Genomic DNA, 27500 nt, shown 5'->3' with positions numbered 1-27500 from the left:
CGCGGGACCCCGCCCAGCCCTGCCTGACCGACGCCCACCTGCCCGCCGGCCCCGACGTCTTCATCAGCTACCGCCGCACCACCGGCTCGCAGCTGGCCAGGTGAGCCCCCCCCCCCCGGCCAATGGGCCGCTGGCGCGCCCGCCGCTCATCTGCATATGCAAGCGGTATGCTAATGAGGGGACTGCTGTTTCGCTGAGTAGAAGCCACGACGGCTTTAAGCTTCATCTCGCTCCCTCTCTCCCTCCCTCTTCCTCTCTTCTGTTTCTCTCTTTCCTCTTCGTCCCTCTCTCTCCCTCTCTCCCTCTATTGCGTTTCTCTCTCTCTCTTCTCCATCCCTTTCTCTCCCATTCTTCCGTTTCTTTCTCTCTCCTCTCTCTGCCTCTCTTCTGTTTCTCTCTGCCTCTCTTCTGTTTCTCTCTCTCCTCTCCCTCCCTCTCTTTCTCTCTTCCATTTCTCTCTCTCCTCTTCGTCCCTCTCTCTCCTGCTCTCCCTCTCTTCCGTTTCTCTCTCTCTCTTCTCTCTCCCTCTCTCTGCCTCTCTTCTGTTTCTCTCTCTCTCCTCTACCTCCCTCTCTTTCTCTCTTCTGTTTCTCTCTCCTCTTCGTCCCTCTCTCTCCCTCTCTTCCGTTTCTCTCTCTCTCCTCTCTGTCCCTCTCTCTGCCTCTCTTCTGTTTCTCTCTCTCTCCTCTCCCTCCCTCTCTTTCTCTCTTCTGTTTCTCTCTCCTCTTCGTCCCTCTCTCTCCCTCTCTTCTGTTTCTCTCTCTCTCCTCTCCGTCCCTCTCTCCCTCTCTCTTCTCTCTCCCTCTCTCCCTCCCTCTCTCCCTCCTCTCCGTCCCCCTCTCTCCCTCTCTCTTCTCTCTCCCTCTCTCCCTCTCTCTTCTCTCTCCCTCTCTTCCTCCCTCTCTCTCTCTCCTCTCCGTTCTCCTCTCCCCCCCCCCCCCGTGCAGCCTGCTGAAGGTGCACCTGCAGGTTCGGGGGTACAGCGTGTTCATCGACGTGGAGAAGCTGGAGGCGGGGAAGTTCCAGGAGAAGCTGATCCAGAGCGTGCAGCGGGCGCGGAACTTCATCCTGGTGCTGTCCGCCAACGCGCTGGACAAGTGCATGGGCGACGAGGGCATGAAGGACTGGGTGCACAAGGTCAGGCCGGAGCCCGGGTCGCTCGGCGCCCGCCGTCCCGCACGCCCCCCCCCCACGCCCCTCCGCGCGTGCCGGCGTCTAACGCCCCTCTCCCCCCCCCCCCGCAGGAGATCGTCACCGCTCTGAACGAGAAGAAGAACGTCGTTCCCGTCACCGACAACTTCCAGTGGCCCGACCCCAGCTCTCTGCCTGCTGACATGAGCGCCATCCTCAACTTCAACGGCATCAAGTGAGTCAGGGGGAAGGGGGAGGGGGTTCACTGAGCGGGGGCGCAGGTGGTGAGGGGGGGGGCAGGAGGGGGCAGGGGGGGGGGTGGGCAGGGCACAGAGCCAGGAGGGGGCGGGCAGGGGGTCACGGAGGGGGGCACACGAGCGGGGGGGTAAGGGGGAGGGGGCAGGTGCACGATGAGGGGCGGGGCAGGGTGGTCACAGAGCCTGGGAGGGGGGGGGGCAGGGTGGGTCACAGATTTAGATTTAGATTTAGAAAGGCTGACCTCTCTCTCTCTCCCTTGTCTTGCAGGTGGTCTCACGAGTACCAGGAAGCTACCATAGACAAGATCCTGCGCTTCCTGAAGGGCGGCCCGAGCCAGGACCAGCTGGACCACGGGGACCGGGTCCTGAAGGGAGAGGCTCAGGGGGGGGTGCAGGCGGTGCCGCAGGGGGGAGCGCAGGGAGGGGCGCAGGTGGGGGTACATGGATGTCCCCAGCAGGGCTAGTGCGAGGGAGTGGGCGTGGCAGGCGGGGGTGGCACGGCGAGGCCGAGCAGAGCCGTCGTCTTACGTCAGCTTCTGTCTCCCCCGCCTCAGACCCGCACTGAGCATGCTCCCTGCCCCGGCCCCTGATAGGCTGGCCTCTCCCTCCTCTCTGTGCCTCTGGCGGGGATGTGGGGGTCACAGGTGAGAGAGTGTGGGGTCTCTCCTTCCCCTGCCTGCTTCGAAACCCGGGTCAGGGCAGCGAGGGAGGGGGCTGCCTGTCTCTCAGGAATCCATTTTCCTGCCCCCCCCCCCCACCCCACCCCACCCTATCCCCGCGGCTTTCTCACCGACCCTGTTCACAGCTCTCTTATTGGCCGTGTCCCCTTGTTCAAATTTCATTTCTCAATCTGAGCCGGCCCTCTGTTCGCTGGTGAGCTGTGGGCTCATGTCAGCCGGTGTGTGTGTGTGTGTGTGTGTGTATGTGTGTGTGTGTGTCTGTGTGTGGGACAGTGTTGTGGGGGTGTGTTATCCTGTTGCATGCTCCTTCGTAAAGCCTCGTTCATTCCGGTGTGTCACGTGACACCGCGTTTCATTTAGCCTACTAACCTGGTATCCTAGCGACCAACAGGAAGTGGCACTAGTGGGAAGGAAGTGGTTGCACCTGGTTGGTGTGGTCCGACACACATGAAGTGTTTGTGGACTACTCTCAGCACATGCTTAAATGTCAGTTCAATTCACTGGAAAAAGCCGTCAATCTTGCTGTCCAAAGCACCTCCCTCTTTTATTTTATTAACAAAATCACCCCTCTCTCCTCAGCTGTACTGAGAATCATAACTCCTCCTACTTCTGTCCTGTTAAAAACATAGCTCCTCCCACATTTATAGGACTGAAGAAAGTTCCTCAGTTTGCCACATTATGTATTCAGTAATTGAAGGGTTTCATTGTATTGTATAGTCAAAGAGCTTTATAACCGTTTAATTATAGCTCCTTAATTATGGCAACTGTGCTTTGTTAACTGGCTGCACTGTGATACGTACGCTAGCACAGACCGTACGCTAACCACGGAAATGGCACCACGAACACAGCTATTAACCAATGCAGTCCTCAGAGCCGTATATTTTGTAATATAGGTGCAGTCTCCTTACCTCCACACTAACTAACAGCAGTATGCCATATATCAGTGTACAGGAGTATGGTAAAATGATTTGTGGTGGTGTTGGCAGTATTGGTTTAATTCAGATGGAAACTATGGTTGTTCAGTTCCTCATAGTCCCGGTTGGACTTTCCCCCTGTCGCCTTAATATGTGTATGGTAAATGTAAAATATGTAGAGGGTTTATTGCATTCTCAAAAGCAATGCAGGACTTCATATACTGTAAAATGCAATAAAACGACTTTCCCTGGGAATCTCCCTGGCCTCCTTGTTCGAATTTCACAAAAAAACTCGGGTGAGCTTTACCAGACAGGACAGGTGATATGCGTGTAGTTACTCATGGATTTGACCTAGGTCTGCTAAATGCTATGCTTATGCTATACTAATGCTCGCTAAATACCCAAGTGCTTGCGGATGTCCAACACTTGTACACAAATTCCTCCATCGCTGCATTCTGTTTGGATTTGAATGAGTACAGTTGTTTCAAATAGCAAGGACTTCAAGGACTATGAGAACAACAAGCTACTCACTCTTGAGTTTTAGTCTTGAGGCATCTTGAAATTTGAAATTGTGCTTAAAATGGTGGCCATGAACTTCCACACATTCATGTTCTCTCGATCCCGTGCAGTTAAGTTTGCACTTGGCTTCACAGTAGAGCAGTACAGCTCCATTTCTGTTCCCCTGTGCCTCATAATGCACAATGAGTATAAACAAACAGTGACCCCTGGTGGCAGGTCAGTGTAATCTGACCTCAGGCTTCTCTCGGTGGTGCTTCCGTACAGGCCCGTGGAGGGAATCTGTTGAGCAGATACAGTCCGTCAGTGCTGTGGGCCCCCGGGGGGGCTGACCTCTCCAGGAGAGGCAGGTTAACTGTAACTCTGTACTCCCCCTTCACTGCTGAAACAGGAGCTTCAGCACATTATCTGCTTATACCCTGTCACAGGACATAACAGCTCTACACCGTGTGCTTATACCCTGTCACAGGACATAACAGCTCTACACTGTGTGCTTATACCCTGTCACAGGACATAACAGCTCTACACTGTGTGCTTATACCCTGTCACAGGACATAACAGCTCTACACTATGTGCTTATACCCTGTCACAGGACATAACAGCTCTACACCGTGTGCTTATACCCTGTCACAGGACATAGCAGCTACACTGTGCTTATACCCTGTCACAGGACATAACAGCTCTACACTATGTGCTTATACCCTGTCACATGACATAACAGCTCTACACTATGTGCTTATACCCTGTCACAGGACATAACAGCACTACACTGTGTGCCTATACCCTGTCACAGGACATAACAGCACTACACCATGTGCTTATACCCTGTCACAGGACATAACAGCACTACACTGTGTGCTTATACCCTGTCACAGGACATAACAGCTCTACACTGTGTGCCTATACCCTGTCACAGGACATAACAGCACTACACTGTGTGCCTATACCCTGTCACAGGACATAACAGCTCTACACTGTGTGCTTATACCCTGTCACAGGACATAACAGCTCTACACTATGTGCTTATACCCTGTCACATGACATAACAGCTCTACACTATGTGCTTATACCCTGTCACAGGACATAACAGCACTACACTGTGTGCCTATACCCTGTCACAGGACATAACAGCTCTACACCATGTGCTTATACCCTGTCACAGGACATAACAGCACTACACTGTGTGCTTATACCCTGTCACAGGACATAACAGCTCTACACTGTGTGCCTATACCCTGTCACAGGACATAACAGCTCTACACTGTGTGCTTATACCCTGTCACAGGACATAACAGCTCTACACTATGTGCTTATACCCTGTCACAGGACATAACAGCTCTACACTGTGTGCCTATACCCTGTCACAGGACATAACAGCTCTACACTGTGTGCTTATACCCTGTCACAGGACATAACAGCACTACACTATGTGCTTATACCCTGTCACAGGACATAACAGCTCTACACTGTGTGCTTATACCCTGTCACAGGACATAACAGCTCTACACTGTGTGCTTATACCCTGTCACAGGACATAACAGCACTACACTATGTGCTTATACCCTGTCACAGGACATAACAGCTCTACACCATGTGCTTATACCCTGTCACAGGACATAACAGCTCTACACCATGTGCTTATACCCTGTCATAGGACATAACAGCTCTACACTGTGTGCTTATACCCTGTCACAGGACATAACAGCACTACACTATGTGCTTATACCCTGTCACAGGACATAACAGCTCTACACTATGTGCTTATACCCTGTCACAGGACATAACAGCTCTACACTATGTGCTTATACCCTGTCACAGGACATAACAGCTCTACACCATGTGCTTATACCCTGTCACAGGACATAACAGCTCTACACCATGTGCTTATACCCTGTCATAGGACATAACAGCTCTACACTGTGTGCCTATACCCTGTCACAGGACATAACAGCTCTACACTGTGTGCTTATACCCTGTCACAGGACATAACAGCTCTACGCCATGTGCTTATACCCTGCCACAGGACATAACAGCTCTACACCGTGTGCTTATACCCTGTCACAGGACATAACAGCTCTACACTGTGTGCCTATACCCTGTCACAGGACATAACAGCTCTACACTATGTGCTTATACCCTGTCATAGGACATACATACACACATGCATACAAATACGCACACACGCACACACACATTGCTAATGTAGCAGTACTCACGCAGACACACAAATGGACACATTACATTATATTACAGGCATTTAGCAGACGCTCTTATCCAGACTGACTTACACAACTTTTACACAGCATTTATATTGCATCCATTTATACAGCTGGATATATACTGAAGCAATTACGCAAGTTAAGCTCAACGATACAACGGCAGTGACCTTTAGGTTACAACACCAACTCCTTACCAATTATACTACACTGCCACCCTGGCAGCACCCTGATGGCACACAATGGCCATCGAAACCCTGGAGCTGAATTTAGTCGCAGTTTTGTCAGGATACAGAGAGGATATTTTTTATGGGAAAATGAGTCAGGAACACGGGGTTCTTTCTGTCTGTTTCTCGCTCTGTCAGCAGTGATTGGAGCTGCCGGGCGTCCCCTGTGCTGCTGGCTGTGCTCCACTGGATTTAATAAGGCCCGCAGACCTTGAAGTTTGCACCTGGATTATCGGCCCCACCTCCACGGGCAGCCTCTGCGACGGTCATGCTGGACCTTTACCCAGAACCCTAGAAACGGAGCTTTGTAAGCATTCTCAATGACGACGGCGGCACCTTTACTGCATAAAACGGGCCGTGTGGCCCTATAAAAGCCTTTTTTCAGACATTCATGGCTTTTTTTTGTGAGTCTGGGATTGTGCGTAATGCAGTTTTCTGCAGGACAAGGTTCACAGGACACTGGTTCTGCTTACTAGTCCCACACCTGTTGTTTTGGGGGATACGGGGGGCATGGAGGACAGGATAGGACACATCCAGGTGACACAGGAGCAACGATGACCAATGACGGCCAAGAGAACCTTAATTATTTCCTAAACGGAGGTTCTTGTCAGAGTGATTTACACAGCTAGCATTAACATACAAATTTCATTCATGCAGATGGGTAGATTTATGTCTTCAATATCTATTGAGAGGTGGTTTATCCTCATAAGACCAAATGATGTCAAAGACAGTTGTGCACGCCATGAACACTAAGTATTCCATAGTCACATCCCAGAACATTTAATCAGTCAGATGGACTGTTGCTTTCATTTCCTGATTTCTCTTGGGAAAAGCTTACATTTCTAATTGATTTAATAATAAACTGACAGGCGAAACCCGTCTGAAATGAAATCACCTGTATAGGCACTTGATCAAAACCATTTGTGGAAAAAGAAGAGTCGAAGTAACTGGTGACAAGTCTGTCCTATGTTGTGTCAATAGGTTAAAGAAGAAAATATATAACAACTGAAACAAGGAAGTTATTGATCAAGAAACTGGCTTGAACAAAAACAACCTTTAGACCAGACATCAGATTTTAATCTTTGAGTGGGAGTGTTTAGAGGTTTTCTACAGGTTTCTTTTGATTCTGTAGCTGATCTTGGAAAAATGACTTGATTTGATCAACATTTTTTAACTGTTTCTAACAATTAAAATTAAGAATGCCCCCCCCCCCCCAAACAAACACAGTTTGGCAGATTCAGCCATCACCAAAACAAACCTACCAAATGTGTCAATGAAACAAAGGTTAATGGTTTTTACTTGCAAGTCAAAGTTAAGAACAAAAAATTATGTGGACTCGTCAGGCACTTAATGACTTAAATATGCACTTTGTTGGTTTGGAGGACTGGAGTTTAAGATCTTTGTCCTTGACAGAGTTGCTCTTGGCTTTTGTGTGAAATTCTGCTCTTATTAGTGAACCAGCCCAACCATTTATTTGATGTGACTTTGCCCTTGGTGAACATGTTGCCTTGTGGTTCAACACGGGAGTGAAACTGAATAAGCTGTTCTCGTCATCCAGTGATATTGTGGCACATTTTCTTCAGGAGTTATTCTGCTTAGCTCCAGTAGGTGGCAGCGTGCAGCACACTGCGAGAGACAAATTGAGCTGGAAGCGGCTGTTTGACGGAAAAGACCTTTATCCTGTTGCGCAGTGCTAATGCTGAAAACACGGACGCCCGTAAGAGACAAAGAACTTGTTATGTGGCTTCCTGGATCACGTGTCTGATAGTTCGATATCAGCGAGCCCGGACCCCGATAACGCAGGAGAATGAGATAACAGGTGATCTGCTCCTTCCCGATTGGTCGAACATTAGGCTTCATGCGCAGTATATAGACCTTAATATAGACCTTGCTGAATGAAAGCGATTTAGAACACATTCATAAAATAAACCTGAATATACTGTGGTTTCCATTATTTTTACAGTTTCCCCTAAAAGTTTCAAAACTTTTAAAGTTAAAGTTTTCATTTTCTGAGTTTAATGAAAAGTATGTTTGCATATGTTTAGTACTTCGTTATAAGATGACCGACAAATCTCAGGATTTGTGGCTGCAGTTGTCTGTTTTGTGGCAAGGATCACTTAATTTAAATTTCTTGTTTTGAGTTCAAACAGAATAAACGCAGATTCACTCTGGAGGTTGTAAAGGTCCTTTAAGTGCAGTAAGGACAGTATGCACCCAGGCTGTGTTATATAAGAGGACATAAAAAGAAAGCTTTTCCACCTTAGACCCACTGTCCATTTCATGCGTCACATGACCTCTGTACCTGTGGGACACACGGAAACGGTGAACGGGAATATTCCTTCACCTTTCTCTGCCATGGTTGGCACCATTCAGCTCTGAAGCACGCCAAGTCTTTATGGAACTCAGGTCTTTATGGATCTCCGGTCCTTATGGGGGTCAGATCCTTATGGAGGTCAGGTCCTTATGGGGGTCAGATCCTTATGGGGGCCATGTCTTTATGGATCCCAGGGCCTTATGGGGGTCTGGGCCTTATGGATCTCAGGTCTTTATGGATCTCAGGTCCTTATGAAGGTCAGTTCCTTGTGGAGGTCAGATCCTTATGGGGGTCAGGTCCTTATGGATCTCAGGTCCTTATGGGGATCAGGGGCTTATGGATCTCAGGGCCTTGTGGGGGTCAGGTCCTTTTGGAAGTGCTTCAATCTGAACACACGGCAGTGCACAAAGGCCCTGTACAAATGCCCTGGTACTCCAGCCAAGGCTGGGCTGCTGTGATTGGACAGTTGTGTTTGGGCGTTTGGTTTAATGATCTACCCCTGCAGTACTGTGTGGTACCCCGATGGTGTTATCATTTATCCTTGGTGGCAGATAGATACCGCAATAATGGGGAAACAAAGCTGTAAACCTGGATAAGGAGACAGAGTGTACTTGCTGAGTCTGTTTATGAATGTTTTCCTTAATGATGTTTCATTTACGCGTGTTGTATCATTTTCTGATTCCTTATTTCTTTGGTCGTTCTGCTGTTTTTGTAAGTGTTTATCAAAATCTAATAGTATCTGAGATTTGAGCAGGATACGTTATTTATTAGCATGGTAATCTATGCTTATTTATCTGAGGTTAATAACAGTCACTGGAGAAGTAAATTTCCTGTGTACAGAGAACAGGATTTTCAATGAAGTTTTGACTGATAATTATTGACTGGTAATTATTTCAGTGTGACAGTGTGAAAGATTTAATTTTGCCTGATTGAATAGGTTTTTTTTCTCTCTCTCTCTCTCTCTCTCTCTCTCTCTCTCTCTCTATATATATATATATATAGATATATCTGTGTGTGTGTGTGTGTGTGTGTGTGTGTATACTGTACAAGCCAAAAAATTTTGTTTCTGAAAAAAAAAAACTTTAGGTAAAGAAGAATTCAGTTAATAGATATACATTTATTGAATAACAAACAAAAGTATAGACAATTTTTTTCAATTTCTACCTACAATAGCATAAAGAGATGAGTTATCCTAGTACCATTGGCTTCTAGTGTAAGAAAAATAGGCACTAAAGCAGCAAGAAATATAGCAAAGAAGAAGGCATTAGGCTTAGATGTGTAAACATTGTAAACATTGTGGCAAGGTTATTCCCCACATGGACATGGGGAAAACATGCAAACTTCACACAGAAAGGCCCAGGCAAAAGTCGAACCCAGGACCTTCTTGCTGAGAGGTGACAGCGCTACCCTCTGCACCTATGTGCTGCCTTATCCTGATTTTTATTTTTATTTTTATTATTATTTTTATTGTGGCCCCTTGATTAAATCTCCGCCTCTGCAGGTAAAACAGACAGGCAGAGGTAGCTCAGGCACAGGTTACTTCCTTAATCAGGAATCTGCAAGCAAACCCAGGTCAGATGTGCTAATCAGCTGTTTTAATAAATAATTACCAGCTGAACAACAAGGAATATCAGAGGAGCCAGTGGTTACGGACCTCGTGCTGATAGGTCTAATCTCAGAAACAATCTCGTATTAATTAAGCCCGGAATTTAACGGCCGGAAAGCAGAATTTTTCCTGCTGGCTCAGCCACGCCCACCAGTCTACAGCATGGGCTAATGTTAACATAATCACATCACACACACGCAGCATAACAAACAGCTGGATTACACATGCACACAGCATAACGAACAGCTGGATTACACGCACGCAGCATAACGAACAGCTGGATTACACGCACGCAGCATAATGAACAGCTGGATTACACGCACGCAGCATAATGAACAGCTGGATTACACATGCACGCAGCATAACGAACAGCTGGATTACACGCACGCAGCATAACGAACAGCTGGATTATACACACACGCATCATAACGAACAGCTGGATTAGACACACGCAGCATAACGAACAGCTGGATTACACACACATGCAGCATAACGAACAACCTTCCCAAATTCTCCCACGTCACTCCTCTGCTGCGATCACTCCACTGGCTACCGGTCGCTGCCAGGATCGGGTTCAAAGCCCTGACCCTTGCCTACACTGCTGCCAACAGGACAGCCCCCATCTACTTGCAGGACATGACTCGATTCTATGTGCCTGCTCGACCACTCCGCAGGGCGCCTTGTAACCCCTCCTACCCGCCCAAAGGGATCACAGAGCTTCTCCACCCTAGCTCCCCAGTGGTGGAACGAACTCCCCGTCCCCCTCCGAACCCCCCCCTCACTACCCATCTTCCGCCGTGGCCTGAAGATTCATCTCTTCAGACTATACCCAGACTAACCACCACCACGCTGTATATTTCACTCTAAATCCCCCCCCCTTTTTCTTGACACTTGTTACATGTTGCCCCATCCCAGCACTTTTTGGTAATTTGTATTTGTCCTAATACTGTAGCTTATTCTTCTGCCTAGTTGGCTTTGCAGAGGTAGGTCTGAATAGTGTTCACTGTGTGAAATAGCTGTACAAAATAAGTATTGTACATTACTGAACCTGTGTTAAGCAGTTGTCTATGACCATGAAATGCACTTTTTGTACGTCGCTTTGGATAAAAGTGTCTGCCAAATAAATGTAATGTAATGTAAAAGCTGGATTACACACACACGCAGCATAACGAACAGGTGGATTACACACACACGCAGCATAACGAACAGCTGGATTACACACACGCAGCATAACGAATAGCTGGATTACACACACACGCAGCATAACAAACAGCTGGATTGCACACACACACAGCATAAGGAACAGCTGGACTACACACACACGCAGCATAACGAACAGCTGGATTACACACACACACAGCATAACGAACAGCTGGATTACACACACGCAGCATAACGAACAGGTGGATTACACACACATGCAGCATAACAAACAGCTGGATTACACATGCACACAGCATAAGGAACAGCTGGATTACACACACGCAGCATAACGAATAGCTGGATTACACACACACGCAGCATAACAAACAGCTGGATTGCACACACACACAGCATAAGGAACAGCTGGACTACACACACACGCAGCATAACGAACAGCTGGATTACACACACACACATCATAACGAACAGCTGGATTACACACACACGCAGCATAACAAACAGCTGGATTACACATGCACACAGCATAACGAACAGCTGGATTATACACACTCGCAGCATAATGAACAGCTGGATTACACACACACGCATCATAACGAACAGCTGAATTATACACACACGCAGCATAACGAACAGCTGGATTACACACACGCAGCATTATGAACAGCTGGATTACACACACACGCAGCATTACAAACAGCTGGATTACACACACGCAGCATAACAAACAGCTGGATTACACACACACGCAGCATTACGAACAGCTGGATTACACACACACGCAGCATAACAAACAGCTGGATTACACACACACACGCAGCATAACAATCAGCTGGATTACACACACATGCAGCATAACGAACAGCTGTATTACACACACACGCAGCATAATGAACAGCTGGATTACACACACGCAGCATTACGAACAGCTGGATTACACACACGCAGCATAACGAACAGCTGGATTACACTCACACGCAGCATAACAAACAGCTGGATTACACACACACGCAGCATAACGAACAGCTGGATTATACACACACGCAGCATTACGAACAGCTGGATTACACACACGCAGCATAATGAACAGCTGGATTACACACACACGCAGCATAACGAACAGCTGGATTACACTCACACGCAGCATAACGAACAGCTGGATTACACACACACGCAGCATAATGAACAGCTAGATTACACACACACGCAGCATTACGAACAGCTGGATTACACACACACGCAGCATAACGAACAGCTGGATTACACTCACACGCAGCATAACAAACAGCTGGATTACACACACACGCAGCATAACGAACAGCTGGATTATACACACACGCAGCATAATGAACAGCTGGATTACACACACACGCAGCATTACGAACAGCTGGATTACACACACGCAGCATAATGAACAGCTGGATTACACATGCATGCAGCATAACGAACAGCTGGATTACACACACGCAGCATAACAAACAGCTGGATTACACACACACGCAGCATAACGAACAGATGGATTATACACACACGCAGCATAACGAACAGCTGGATTACACACACACACACAGCATAACGAACAGCTGGATTACACACACACGCAGCATAACAAACAGCTGGATTACACACACACACGAAGCATAACGAACAACTGGATTACACACACACACGCATCATAACAAACAGCTGGATTACACGCACGCATCATAACGACCATCTGGATTAGCAGATGGATTAGCATGCTCAATCACCAGTCAGAGCAGTCAGCACAGTCAGCACAAGCAATCTCCTGCAGGTCGCAGGTACGAACGCATCGCGCCTGCGCAGACGCGCAGATGGGGAATGAACCGCATGCACTACACTCAGCCGAGGATGAAATGATAAAGGATGAAATGATAAAGGATGAAATGATAAATCAGCAGTTTTATAGTTTTCCGGGTTATATTTTAGCTTGGCTCCATGAGATATGATTAGTCGTTGATGTTCATGTTTGCTAAAGTGTGTTTTTAAAGGAATTTGTATTTCTTCATTTTTGCTTTTATACTAGTTTGGGAAGCACAATCCGTTAGCCCATCCCATCTCAGTGGGGTCCCAGCGTTTCGGAACGCACAGACAGGTGTGTGTTCTTCTCTGTGGATTTTGTCCCAAGCTGCCACTTCTGTTCTGTCTGTAGCCACTGCAGACCTCACACGCAGGCCGGTCAGTTATTCATTTGGAGGTTGTGGAAGGTGGGGGGGGGGGCAATTAATGAAGACAGAATATAAGGGAAGAGAGAAAGAGTGAAAGGGAGAGAATGAGAGAGGGAATGTGGAAGGGTAGAATGAGAGAGAAAGAGTGAAAGGGAGAGAATGAGAGAGAAAGAGTGAAAGGGAGAGAATGAGAGAGGGAATGTGAAAGGGAGAAAAAAAGTAATTCTTCTTCATGTTCACTGTTTTTGTTTCCGTGTGAGCGCCAGCGTCCTCTGTAGACAGAGTGTGGCAGGGTAGCAGTTGTTAGGTACAGTTGCTGAGGCCCTGCTGTGTTAGGTACAGTCACTGAGGCACTGCTGTGTTAGGTACAGTTGCTGAGGCCCTGCTGTGTTAGGTACAGTCACTGAGGCACTGCTGTGTTAGGTACAGTTGCTGAGGCCCTGCTGTGTTAGGTACAGTCACTGAGGCCCTGCTGTGTTAGGTACAGTCACTGAGGCACTGCTGTGTTAGGTACAGTCCCTGCCTGTGCAGGATGTTAGGTACAGCCCCTGCGTGTGCAGGATGTTAGGTACAGTCCCTGCCTGTGCAGGATGTTAGGTACAGTCGCCCAGGCCCTGCTGTGTGCAGAATGTTAGGTACAGTCGCTCAGGCCCTGCTGTGTGCAGAATGTTAGGTACAGTCGCTCAGGCCCTGCTGTGTGCAGAATGTTAGGTACAGTCTCTGCCTGTGCTTACACATACAGTAGGTTTATATTGAGCCGTGGCTCTGTAGAAAGGAAAGATTGTTAAAGGGCGTGTGTCTGGAATATAGCTCCATAAAATGCCTTTGAAAATGCCCTATTGAAAAAGTCTTATCTCTGCCATAAAACTGAGTTTGACTATTGTTTTGTGAGCCTATTCTCAGCCTGTCCCCTCTCACTGTGTGAAGTTCATACAACTCCCCCCAAACTCTGAGTTAATCATTAACCCTTTGTTATATATATACTCTGATTTTTATCTTGCTCACTCTCTTAATACAGTACAGTAGAATTGCTAATTATCTGCTGAAAGGTGGTCTACCTCTTTTTACGGGTACCTGTGCTGTCTCTGATATTCTGTGTTTCTGGTCCCTGTGCTGTCTCTGATATCCTGTGTTTTTGGTGCCTGTGCCGTTGGAGTAAGTGAATCATGGTGGTGGAGGTTTTTAAGTGCCTGTGGAGGTATCGGAATTACCTCATCATCTTCCTCACTCCCCTGCTCATCCTGCCCCTGCCACTGGTCATCCAAACTTCGGTAACTGCCGTCTAACTGTCTGAGTCTGTAACTGTGACTGTACAGCCATCTCTCTGTCGGAGTCTGAGTCTGTAATTGTGACTGTACAGCCGTCTGTCTGTCGGAGTCTGAGTCTGTAACTGTGGCTGTATATCCATCTGTCTGTCTGAGTCTGAGTCTGTAACTGCAACTGTACAGCCATCTGTCTGTCGGAGTCTGAGTCTGTAATTGTGACTGTACAGCCGTCTGTCTGTCTGAGTCTGAGTCTGTAACTGCGACTGTATGGCCGTCTGTCTGTCTGAGTCTGTAACTGTGACTGTACAGCCGTCTGTCTGTCTGTCTGAATCTGTAACTGTGACTGTACAGTCGTTTGATCGAATGAATGAATGAATCATTGCATTTATATAGCACTGTTCCATCTTATAGTCTGAGTCTGAGTCTGTGTCTATAGCCGTGACTGTGTGCTGGTGGGGTCTCTGTGTCTGTGTATTTGTGTGTCTGTATATGCATGTCATTGGGCTTGCATGTGTGAGTCTATGGGTCTACGTGTGTGGGATGTCTATAATATTACTGCTTATTTTTGGGTTATGGGTGAATAGAGCGATGATATTTTCCATACTGTCTGTCTGTACAGTGCGATATTTACTTTTCCTCCTACAGACCAAGCTCGGTTCTTAGAAACAGCAGACGTGAGCTCAGGGTTAGAACCAGCAACCCTCCTTGGCCCCAGTTCTCTGATGCACAACACTTGAGCCTCAGGGTCTGTTATTGGCTTGCGTTTGCTCTTGTTTTTCTGACAGCGAGTGCACGCCACAGAGCAGATAATGGTGCAATCACATCTTCAGCTCTGCTGACGGCTGAGGATAAAGTTAAAGATAAAATAAAAGATAAAGAAACAGAACGATAAAACGGTTTGTTTCGTACTGCTGTGGTACAGCACGGAAATAATGTCTTGTAAGGGCGCTGGTTTTTGTTCCAACTGTAATTTGCAGGCCTTGAATTACAATGAGCTCAGAAATGTTGACAGTCAGGTGCTGGTAATGTCCTCTGAAGAATGGATTACCCTGTTAAGGCCACTCAATGTCTGAAAGAGCTATGCATGCCTTGGAGAATACCTTTCCTGTATTCATATCACAGTACATTTAATTAACCAGGTCATCTAACAATTTCATTTAATGTAATGTGCTGCAAATATCTAATGATCCTTGTTGAGGATTCCTCTCTAATAATAATAGACTAAGCTTTTAATATATATTTTTTTATTAAACCATAGACAGTTAATTAATCAGTGGGATTCTGATTGCAGCAAGTGTGGAAATGTAATCACTGGAACTAGACCATTTGTGGTAAATGAAGACAAACCAAAAGGTGCCTAGATAGGTCTATGGTGAAGAGGAAGCATACACACTGCTTCAACCACGTTGGCCAGTTTGCTGACTTAAGGGATTGGCTGTAACACAAATCAGCTCACACTGTGTGTTCCAAGGACCAGGGGTGAGAACGGCTGTGTATAGTCATTACGAAAAACAATTCTGTTTTTTTTTTAATCGGAGATCTTATAAACAATAAAACAATCCCACAGAGTTTCAATTGGAACATTGCTCGCCTGTACGAGCCTGATACCCGAGAGTTAGCTTTTTGCTCATTTTGCTTTTTAAGCTTTTATGATTAAACATTTTTACTCATTTACAGCTCAAAATAATCAGTAATCTTTATGGCCCCAAAAGTGCTGTGATAATGTGTGCTGCTTTAGGCTGGTCCAAAAGTGCTGTCCTTCGTGGCTGTGATGTTCAAGCTTTGCAGGTGATCTGTTTGTTCAGGAAATAGTTCTTTTTTTAGTGGGGGTGAGGGTGGGGGGGTCACACTGGCAGATGTGTTTAGACTCTAGACACAAAACCCACCCTGTAAATTCCCATCCAGCATTGTGTGTGTGTGTGTGTGTGTGTGAATGTGTGTTTACAGTTTGTTTGTGTGTGTATCTGTGTGTGTGTATACATCCTCACTATGTGTGTGTGTCTGTTTGTGTACACCCTCACTCTGTGTGTGTGTGTGTGTCCCTGTGTACACCCTCACTGTGTGAGTGCGTGTGGTTTCTGTGTGTGTGTGTGTACGTGTGTGTATACACCCTCACTGTGTGAGTGCGTGTGTGTGTGTATATGTGTGTGTGTGTATACATCCTCACTGTGTATGTGCGTGTGTGTGCGTATGTGTGTGTATACAGCCTCACTGTGTGGGTGTGTGTGTGTATATACCCTCACTGTGTGTCTGTGTGTGTTGCAGGAGGCTAACTGTGGCTTTGTGATCATCCTGATGGCTCTGTACTGGTGTACAGAGTGCATCCCTCTGGCTGTGACTGCCCTGCTGCCCGTCATCCTCTTCCCCATGATGAAGATCATGGAGTCCGGAGATGTGAGGACAGGCCAGTGTGCCATCTTTTCTCTGCTTCCTGTTAATGCATACTGCCAGTGTTCCATCCTTTCTCTGCTTCCTGCCAATGCATACTGCCAGCGTGCCATCCTTTCTCTGCTTCCTGTTAATGCATACTGCCAGTGCCATCCTTTCTCTGCTTCCTGCCAATGCATACTGCCAATGCCATCCTTTCTCTGCTTCCTGTTAATGCATACTTCCTCCGTGCCATCCTTTCTCTGCTTCCTGCCAATGCATACTACCTGCATGCTCACACACCTGTCCAGGCATACTACCAGCATGTTCATACACACACCTGTCCATGCATACTACCTGTGTGCTCACACACACCTGTCCATGCATACTATCCGCGTGCACACACACCTGTCCATGCATACTGCCTGCGTGCTCACACACACAGGCTGTTCCGGTGGACTCTGTGTTCATTCTCTGTTTTCTCATTATGCTATATCGGTACTAAGATGACATGAATGCAATGCTGGGTCCTATTAGGCTCTGCTGTACTGCAGAACATGACGAGGCAGCAGAAAATGATGCTACTCAAATGTGAGTTTGGGACTGTTCCCCCCTCCAGGTAGAACCACCTGAGCACCTTGCTTCAGTGCTCAGTGCTCCCATGTGACTGCCCCTCTGCAGGTGTGTGTGCAGTACCTGAAGGACTCCAACATGCTGTTCATCGGCGGGCTGCTGGTGGCCATCGCGGTGGAGCACTGGAACCTGCACAAGCGCATCGCCCTGCGAGTGCTGCTCATCGTGGGAGTGAAGCCTGCGCTGTAAGAGCCCCGCCCATCAGCGCGGTAACCCCGCCCACCACCGCGATAACCCCGCCCACCACCCCGATAACCCTGCCAGCCATCACGCTAACCCTACCCACCACCCTGATAACCACGCCCACCATCACGCTAACCCCACCCACCACCCCGATAACCCCGCCCACCATCCCGATAACCCCGCCCACCACCCCGATAACCCCGCCCACCATCCCGCTAACCCCACCCACCACCCCGATAACCACGCCCACCATCATGCTAACCCTACCCACCACCCTGATAACCACGCCCACCATCACGCTAACCCCACCCACCACCCCGATAACCCCTCCCACCATCACGTAACCCACCCCCACCCGATAACCCGCCCACCATCACGATAACCCCACCCACCATCACGATAACCCCGCCCACCATCACAATAACCCCTCCAACCATCACGATAATCCTGCCCACCATCACGATAACCCCGCCCACCATCACGATAACCCTGCCCACATCACGGTGACCCCTCCCACCATCACGGTGACCCTGCACCCATATGTGGGTGCAGGCTCTGACCCTTGACCCTGCCCCTATATTTGCCCATAGACTCTGACCCTTGACCCTGCCCCATATTCGAGTGTAGACCCTTGCACTTGACCCCACCCCCCATATTCGGGTGTAGACTCTGACCCTTCTCACGTCCCCCCAGGCTGATGATGGGGTTCATGATCACCACCGCCTTCCTCTCCATGTGGATCAGCAACACGGCCTCCACCGCCATGATGCTGCCCATCGCCCAGGCCGTGCTGGATCAGCTGGCCCGCACCGAGGAGGCCCAGGAGCTGGAGCGCCCGGTGGGCGCTGGCGCGGACAACGAGGGCTTCCAGATGGGCGACGTCAAGGACAGCCCCACCAAGGAACCCGTGGGCGACGGTGAGCCCTGGGATAGGCCCCTCTGTGCCATGCATGGCTCACCTGACTGGGCTTTGCTTACGGTAGCACACAGTAATGGCTTCAATTAATAGGGCTGTCACCAATATTTTCGAAATTCCCCGTGAATATACGTAGCAAGGTGTTATAACGGTACTGTCCCACACTTGAACAATTCACTGTGTGGTGAAAATTCTTCCTCAAATGTGTGCAAGAATTCCTCTTTGGCTAATATGCAGCTGTACCCCCCCCCCCCCACTGACCCCCCAGAACATAACCTCGCTAATACCACATCTGCTTCCATCTTCCTGGTGGATCACGGCCTATCCTGGCAGAATCAGAGATAGCAGGACGGGCAGATACAGTGTGTTCCCAGAACCCTCATCGTAAAATTCTGGGCAGATGATAATCTCATTAATGATTGACATTCTGCAGATTGTTTTCAAGAAAAGGAGAGTGAGAGAGGAGGAGGAGAAAGACAGAGTGAGCAAAAGAGAGAGAGAGAGAGAGAGAAAGAGATAGAGAGAGAGAGAGAGATTTATTGACTTTTAAAACCGTGTGTTATGATTTAATTATTTCGAGGCAGCATTTTTGTATATGACTTTCACACTGTGGTATATAGCCAAAAGTCATAAACCAGCACTGACTGGAGAGAGAGAGACAGAGAGAGAGAGAAAATGAGAAGGAAAGAGAGAGAAGGAGTGAAGCAGTAGTATGGTGGAGAGGGAGAGAGGGAGAGAGACGAGAGAGAGGGAGAGAGTGGTACAGGGAGAGAGGTGTGAGAGGGAGAGAGGGAGGGAGAGAGAGAAGGAGACAGAGAGAGAGGTTTGAGGCTGACTCTCTGGCTCTTCTGTGCTCCAGAGGAGTGGAGCAGCAGTGTGGTGGAGAAGGAGAGAGGGAGAGAGGGGGAGAGAGGGGGAAAGGGGAAGAGAGGGAGAGAGTGAGAGAGTGAGAGAGGGGGAAAGGGGAAGAGAGGGAGAGAGAGAGATAGAGAGGGAGATAAGGTGTGAGGCTGACTCTCTGGCGGTTCTGTGCTCCAGAGGAGTGGAGCAGCAGTGTGGTGGAGCAGCGGAGGCTGAGGCTGGCGCAGAAGTACCTGAATCTGTCCAAGGGGATGAGTCTGAGCGTGTGCTACGCTGCCAGCATCGGGGGCACCGCCACCCTCACCGGCACCACCCCAAACCTCATCCTGAAGGGCCAGATGGATGCGTAAGCACCGCCCCCTGCGCCCCCCCCCCCCCGCCAAGATCCACACACATCCATCCTTGAACCTCACACATCCACCCCAAGAACCCAACACATCCACCCCAAGAACCTCACATATCCACCCCTACAACCCCTCACATCCATCCCAAGAACCCAACACATCCACCCGTACAACCCCTCACATCGACCCCAAGAACCCAACACATCCACCCAAACCTCCCTATCCACCTACAACCCCTCACATCCATCCCAAGAACCCAACACATCCACCCGTACAACCCCTCACATCGACCCCAAGAACCCAACACATCCACCTCAAGAATCCCTCACATCGACCTCAAGAAACCCACACATCCACCCCTAAAACTCCTCACATCCACCCCAAGAACTCACATGCCCACCCCTACAGCCCGTCACATCCACCTCAAGAACCCAACGCATCCACCCCAAGAACCCCACACATCCATCCCAAGTTCCCCACACATCCACTACTAGAAGCCCACTCTCACAGACTGTTTCCCTGTGGATAACCCCCCTCCCCCTCTCTGCAGGATTTACCCAGGTAACGGAGGTATAATAAACTTCGCCAGCTGGTTTGGGTTCTCCTTCCCGAATATGCTGCTGATGTTAGTCCTCTCCTGGTTCTGGCTGCAGTTCATGTATCTGGGACTGAAGTAAGTAAAGAATGGAGGAAAAAAATCCAGTTTATGTTCATGAAGTGTTTCAGAATGCTCTTTTTCAATGTCCAGCATGTAGATGCAGGACTCCAGAGTACACATATGAAATAGTTTATTCATTGTGGGAACACAGTCAGTGAGCGTGGGGCATAATTGTAAGGTTGGTTAATAACATTGCAGCAGAGAATTGCCTGTTAGGAAGTCAGAGAGTCAGGAGTCACATTCTGGTTTGGGACAAACAAAACAAAAATGACTTTATTTTTGGGGGGAAGAAATGTAACTGTCAAAACTGATTACAGCATTAAAAACAATCCTACTGTTACATTTTCTTTTCTGTTGCATCTTGTAAAAGCTACATGGTTTTCATAAGCACTACTTCATTGACTCTACGCCATTGAATACCATTGTTTACTCTGCACACACACACACTCACTCACTACTCCATTCCACTCCACTGTAATGCATACCATATTGTAAATTGGGGATCCACTCTCATTACTGAATTTGGTGGTAACCCCCAGAACTGGCAGTGTGTAGGAGTGTGAGTCTGCTCATTAAATGGTGGCTGAACAATTAGCTGAGATGACTGCCATTACCTGAACGACTGACTATCGGATTTACATAGAGGCCGTCAAAACCCCTTGTGGAGGACTGAAATAAATCAGAAATAAAACCTCGATTATTTCTGGAGCCTAAATCAGTTGCCGCACAGAAACAAAAATTTTTCAGAATATATTTGCTGAAATGCTACATGGGATTTCTCCATAGCTTTAAGCAGACATTTGGCTGCGGGTCGAAGGACAAAGGGGACAAGGAGGCGTACCAGGTGATGAAGAACGAGTACAAGCGCCTCGGAGACATCAGCTACGCCGAAGGCTCCGTCCTCGTCATCTTCGTCCTGCTGGTGGTCCTGTGGTTCACCCGGGAGCCGGGATTCATGCCGGGCTGGGCCACCGTGCTGTTCAACCAGGAGAAGCCGTGAGTCCGCGCCGCTCCCGCTCACGGCTAACTGCCCGAGCGTGTGTGTGTGTGTGTGTAAGCAGGGGAGCGGGCGCTCACGGCTAACCACCCGAGTGTGTGTGTGTGTGTGTGTGAGCAGGGGAGCGGGCGCTCACGGCTAACCACCCGAGCGTGTGTGTGTGTGTGAGCAGGTGAGCGGGCGCTCACGGCTAACCACCCGAGTGTGTGTGTGTGTGTGAGCAGGGGAGCGGGCGCTAACAGCTAACTGCCCGAGCGGTTGTGTGTGTGTGTGTGTGTGTGAGCAGGGGAGCGGGCGCTCACGGCTAACCACCCGAGTGTGTGTGTGTGTGTGTGTGTGAGCAGGTGAGCGGGCGCGAACAGCTAACCGCCCGAGCGGGTGTGTTTGAGCAGGTGAGCGGGCGCTAACAGCTACTGTGTCCGGCAGGTACGTGACGGACGGCACGGTGGCCATCTTGATGTCCACTCTGTTCTTCCTGCTTCCGGCGCGACTGCCGAGCTGTTTCAGCAGAGATGCTGAGGGTTCCAGGAAGGCCCCGCCTACCCTGCTGGACTGGGACGTGGTCCATGAGAAGATGCCCTGGAACATCATCCTGCTGCTGGGCGGGGGCTTCGCCCTGGCCCGGGGCAGTGAGGTACTGACCACGCCCCAAAACCACGCCCATAACAACATGCAGAACCACACCCAGAACCACAACCAGGCCCAGAACCACGCCCAGAATCACACCTGGATGCACATCCCAAAACATGACTACAGACACTCCCACGACCTCACCCTGAACTTCACCCACACCCTGAACCTCACCCTGAACCTCACCCACAACCACGCCCTGAACCTCACCCACAACCACACCCTGAACCTCACCCACAACCACACCCTGAACCTCACCCACAACCACGCCCTGAACCTCACCCACAACCACGCCCTGAACCTCACCCACAACCACACCCTGAACCTCACCCACAACCACACCCTGAACCTCACCCTGAACCTCACCCACAACCATGCCCTGAACCTCACCCACAACCACACCCTGAACCTCACCCACAACCACACCCTGAACCTCACCCTGAACCTCACCCACAACCACGCCCTGAACTCACCCACAACCACACCCTGAACCTCACCCACAACCACACCCTGAACCTCACCCTGACCTCACCACAACCAGCCCTGAACCTCACCCACAACCACCCCTGAACCTCACTCCACAACCACACCCTGAACCTCACCCTGAACCTCACCCACAACCCACACCTGAACCTCACCCACAACCACGCCCTGAACCTCACCCACAACCACGCCCTGAACCTCACTCACAACCACACCCTGAACCTCACCCTGAACCTCACCCACAACCACAACCTGAACCTCACCCACAACCACACCCTGAACCTCACCCACAACCACGCCCTGAACCTCACTCACAACCTCACCCTGAACCTCACCCACGACCTCACCCTGAACCTCACCCACAACCTCACCCTGAACCTCACCCTGAACCTCACCCACAACCACGCCCTGAACCTCACTCACAACCACACCCTGAACCTCACCCACAACCTCACCCTGAACCTCACCCACAACCACGCCCTGAACCTCACCCACAACCACGCCCTGAACCTCACCCACAACCACCCTGAACCTCACCCCAACACCACACCCTGAACCTCACCCACAACCACACCCTGAACCTCACCCACAACCACCCCTGAACCTCACCCACAACCACCCTGAACCTCACCCACAACCTCACCCTGAACCTCACCCACAACCACACCCTGAACTCACCCTGAACCCAACCCACAACCACCCCCTGAACCTCACCCACAACCACGCCCTGAACCTCACTCACAACCACACCCTGAACCTCACCCTAACCCACCCACAACCTCACCCACAACCACACCCTGAACCTCACCCTGAACCTCACCCACAACCTCACCCTGAACCTCACCCACAACCACACCCTGAACCTCACCCACAACCTCACCCACAACCACACCCTGAACCTCACCCTGAACCTCACCCACAACCACCCTGAACCTCACCCACAACCACACCCTGAACCTCACCCACAACCACACCCTGAACCTCACCCACAACCACACCTGAACCTCACCCAACCTCACCCACACAACCCTGAACCTCACCCACAACCACACCTGAACCTCACCCACAACCCACCCTGAACCCACCCGTACCTCACCCACAACCACGCCCTGAACCTCACCCACACCACCCTGAACTCACCCACAACACCCTGAACCTCACCCTGAACCTCACCCACAACCACACCCTGAACCTCACCACAACCACACCCTGAACCTCACCCACCTCACCCTGAACCCACTCACAACCTCACCCTGAACCTCACCCACAACCACACCCTGAACCTCACCCACAACCACGCCCTGAACCTCACCCACAACCACACCCTGAACCTCACCCACAACCACACCCTGAACCTCACCCACAACCACACCCTGAACCTCACCCACAACCACACCCTGAACCTCACCCACAACCACACCCTGAACCTCACCCTGAACCTCACCCACAACCACACCCTGAACCTCACCCACAACCACACCCTGAACCTCACCCACAACCACACCCTGAACCTCACCCAGAACCTCACCCACAACCACACCCTGAACCTCACCCACAACCACACCCTGAACCTCACCACAACCCACCCTGAACCTCACACCCACCAACCACACACCACTGAACCTCACCCAACCTCACCCTGAACCTCACCCACAACCACACCCTGAACCTCACCCACAACCACACCCTGAACCTCACCCACAACTATGCCGGGATGCAAAAATGTGACCACAGACCAGTGTTGTTTTTGCCATCAGTTTTAGATTTAGTCAGTAATGATGATGTCAGTGACCATTGTGGGGATGTTGTGCTGTGTTCAGACGTCCGGGCTCTCTGAGTGGTTGGGGAACAGTCTGGCTCCGCTGAAGAGCATCCCCCCATTCGCCATCTCTCTGCTGCTCTGCCTGCTGGTGGGAACCTTCACCGAGTGCTCCAGCAACACCGCCACCACCACCCTGTTCCTGCCTATCCTCGCCTCTATGGTGCGTCCCCACAAACACACACACACACTCTCACACACACACACATACTCACACGCTCACACACACACACATACACACACACACACACATGCATGCACACACACACACACAAACACACACACACACTCATGCATACTCACACACACACACACGCTCACACACACAGGAGCCTGCAGGTGTGCTGTGGTCTCTGACTCCACCTCTGCCCAGCTGACCTCGCCTCCCTGCCTCCGCCCTCAGGCCACTGCCATCAAGCTCCACCCTCTCTACGTCATGCTGCCCTGCACCATCTGCGCCTCGCTGGCCTTCATGCTTCCCGTGGCCACGCCGCCCAACGCCATCGCCTTCTCCTACGGAAACCTCAAGGTCATGGACATGGTGAGTCCCCCTACTGGCCACACGGTGGCACTGCAGGTGTATTAAAACCCCCCCCTAATTTTCACCCTTATCGTCTCCTCCCCCCCTCAGGCCAAGGCTGGCTTCATGCTCAACATCATCGGTGTCCTGACCATCAACTTTGCCCTGAACACCTGGGGAACCGCCATGTTTCAGCTGGACACCTTTCCTGACTGGGCCAACGCCACAGAAAAAAACTAATATAGGAGAGAGAGAGAGAGAGAGAGAGAGAGAGAGAGAGAGACAGACAGAGGGGGGAGGGAGATGGGGGAAGAGAGGTACTGAGAGAGTGTTGGAGGGAGGGAGGAAAGGAGAGAGCGATGGACGGAGGGAGAGAGTTAAATACTCATAATGGGTCTGGGTTGGGCCTCTTGTTATTTTACACTCACGCCCAAACCTTCCCCCCACAGGGGCCTCTGGTCAGTTTGCAGGTACGAGTGCGTCCCCCTGGGAGGGGGCGGAGCTTGGATAATTAATGTCCTGGTGAGTTTGATTACTTTTGCGCACACAGCAGACCGGTAGCATTTGATCCTTTTTTTTGGATTGCAAACACTGTTCCTCAAGGACAGCAAAGCCTGTTTCATCCTCTGTGTGTTTCCTAATAACTGTTTTTAAATTATAGACCTATGGCAGAAGAACTATGAAGACCGTACATATTTAGGTGTATATATTATTTTTAAAGGATAATACAGTTAGCAGCACATTTTGGTACTGTGAAAGCGGATGATATGCTGCTGGCTGTCAGTGCTGTACTTGTAAAATGTTTCTTTTTATCGTTGTTTAAATAGTGTTTATATATTAGTTGTACTGAAGTACAGTGAAAATAAATGCTTAACTTCACAGTTCGTGTGAGATGGTGTGGTTTTGTGGGTGTGTATTTGGGGTGTGAGATGGTGCGTGAGATGGTGTAAATGTGGGTTTGGGTGTGAGATGTGCAGGGGTGGGTTTGGGGTGTGAGATGGTGTGGGTATGGATGTGTGAGATGGTGTGGAGTGGGTTTGGGTGTGTGAGATGATGTGGTGTGGGTTTGGGTGTGTGTGTTTTGGTGTATGAGATGGTGTGGGGTGGGTTTTTGTATGTATGTTTTGGTGTGTGATATGGTGTGTGTGTGTGTGGTTTTGGCTGTGTGTGTTTGGGTGTGTGAGATGGTGTGGTGTGGGTTTGAGGGTGTGAGATGGTGTGGGTGTGGGTTTGAGGGTGTGAGATGGTGTGGGTGTGGGTTTGAGAGTGTGAGGTGGTGTGGGTGTGGGTTTGGATGTGTGAGGTGGTGTGGGTATGGATGTGTAAAATGGTGTGGGTGTGGATTTGGATGTGTGAGATGGTGTGGGTGTGGGGTTTGGTGTGTGAGATGGTGTGGGTTTTGGGTGTGTGAGATGGTGTGGGTGTGGATTTGGATGTATGAGATGGTGTGGGTGTGGATGTGTGAGGTGGTGTGGGTGTGGGTATGGATGTGTAAAATGGTGTGGTGTGGATTTGGATGTGTGAGATGGTGTGGGTGTGGGGTTTGGATGTGTGAGATGGTGTGGGTGTGGGTTTTGGGTGTGTGAGATGGTGTGGGTGTGGATTTGGATGTATGAGATGGTGTACTGACCTGCTTGTTACTGACCTGCTCATGTGTTACTGACCCACTCCTGTGTTACTGACCTGCTTGTTACTGACCCACTCCTGTGCTACTGACCAGTTCCTGTGTTACTGACCCACTCCTGTGTTACTGACCTGCTTGTTACTGACCCAATCCTGTGCTACTGACCCACTCCTGTGCTACTGACCAGTTCCTGTGTTACTGACCCACTCCTGTGGTACTGACCAGTTCCTGTGTTACTGACCTGCTCATGTGTTACTGACCTGCTTGTTACTGACCTGCTCCTGTGCTACTGATCCACTCCTGTGTTGGTGTGGGAGGAGGACCTGGCGTCTGGTGATAATTTATTTTTCAGGTCTGTAACAGGTTTGGTGATCATGGGAAACAACAGAAGCCAACAAAATCCTTCCTGTGGATCCTTTTTGACCTCCATTGAGAGTGTTGTGTTCCAGGACCCGCTGTACCCTGAAGATGAGGCGCGGGCAGTATTCCAGCCTGTTCAGTACTTTCTGGGTATTTCAGAGAAACGCAGACTGGTGCCAGTTCTGTTCTCCGCCATAAACCTGTGCAGAAACACCCAACCTCGCAGCTGCTTCATTTCTGATGGAAAACATCCGCTGGGGAAATCTGATGAAATGGCTGCCTGCACAGACAAAACTGTGGGTGTTGTTTTTTTTTTTTTCTTCTACTGTGGTTCCAGGTGCCAGACAGATATAGGAGTACATATTTCACTGCCTACTGGAAATCACACTGGGGCCCAAAAATCCCACTCTGAGACCCCAGAACTGGGATGAGCCTCTGTACGCACTGTACTGCCGATCAGCCATTACATTACAGGCATTCAGCAGACACTCTTATCCAGAACTACTAACACAACTGTTTACATAGCATTTACACTGCAGTGACACAGCTGGATATATGCTGAAGCAATGCCGGTAAAGTACCTTACTCAAGGGTACAAAAGCAGCCGGGGAATCGAACCTGCGACCTTC

The 27500-nt window shown here is 49.6% G+C and overlaps 2 protein-coding genes and 1 pseudogene across 2 annotated transcripts in view; all 3 read left to right on the top strand.

The window, feature by feature from the left end:
• The window catches only part of sarm1 (sterile alpha and TIR motif containing 1), a 10001-nt gene extending 6760 nt beyond the window's left edge, over positions 1–3241 (top strand). Inside the window, 4 exon segments of the mRNA XM_064301617.1 lie at positions 1–100; positions 948–1137; positions 1245–1366; positions 1657–3241. The exon segment at positions 1–100 is cut by the window's left edge and continues 230 nt beyond it. Coding sequence (XP_064157687.1) covers positions 1–100; positions 948–1137; positions 1245–1366; positions 1657–1852 — 608 coding nt within the window. The 3' untranslated portion in view covers positions 1853–3241.
• Positions 3242–7632: 4391 nt separating this feature from the next.
• LOC135236242 (solute carrier family 13 member 2-like) lies at positions 7633–25771 on the top strand. Its single transcript, XM_064302498.1, has 12 exons — positions 7633–7760; positions 13070–14482; positions 16742–16870; positions 17525–17661; positions 18353–18576; positions 19614–19782; positions 20331–20453; positions 21225–21434; positions 21862–22069; positions 24369–24530; positions 24771–24908; positions 24999–25771. Exons 2-12 carry the CDS (start codon positions 14378–14380, stop codon positions 25125–25127), a joined length of 1734 nt encoding a protein of 577 aa, XP_064158568.1. The 5' UTR covers positions 7633–7760; positions 13070–14377; the 3' UTR covers positions 25128–25771.
• Positions 22106–24191, top strand: LOC135236668 (protein TsetseEP-like; annotated as a pseudogene).
• Positions 25772–27500: the final 1729 nt, after the last annotated feature.

The sequence above is a fragment of the Anguilla rostrata genome, chromosome 12 (assembly GCF_018555375.3).
Source record: "Anguilla rostrata isolate EN2019 chromosome 12, ASM1855537v3, whole genome shotgun sequence".
Classification (NCBI taxonomy): domain Eukaryota; kingdom Metazoa; phylum Chordata; class Actinopteri; order Anguilliformes; family Anguillidae; genus Anguilla; species Anguilla rostrata.
Note: the sequence above shows the minus strand (reverse complement) of the source record. Positions and strands in the feature narration are given on the sequence as shown.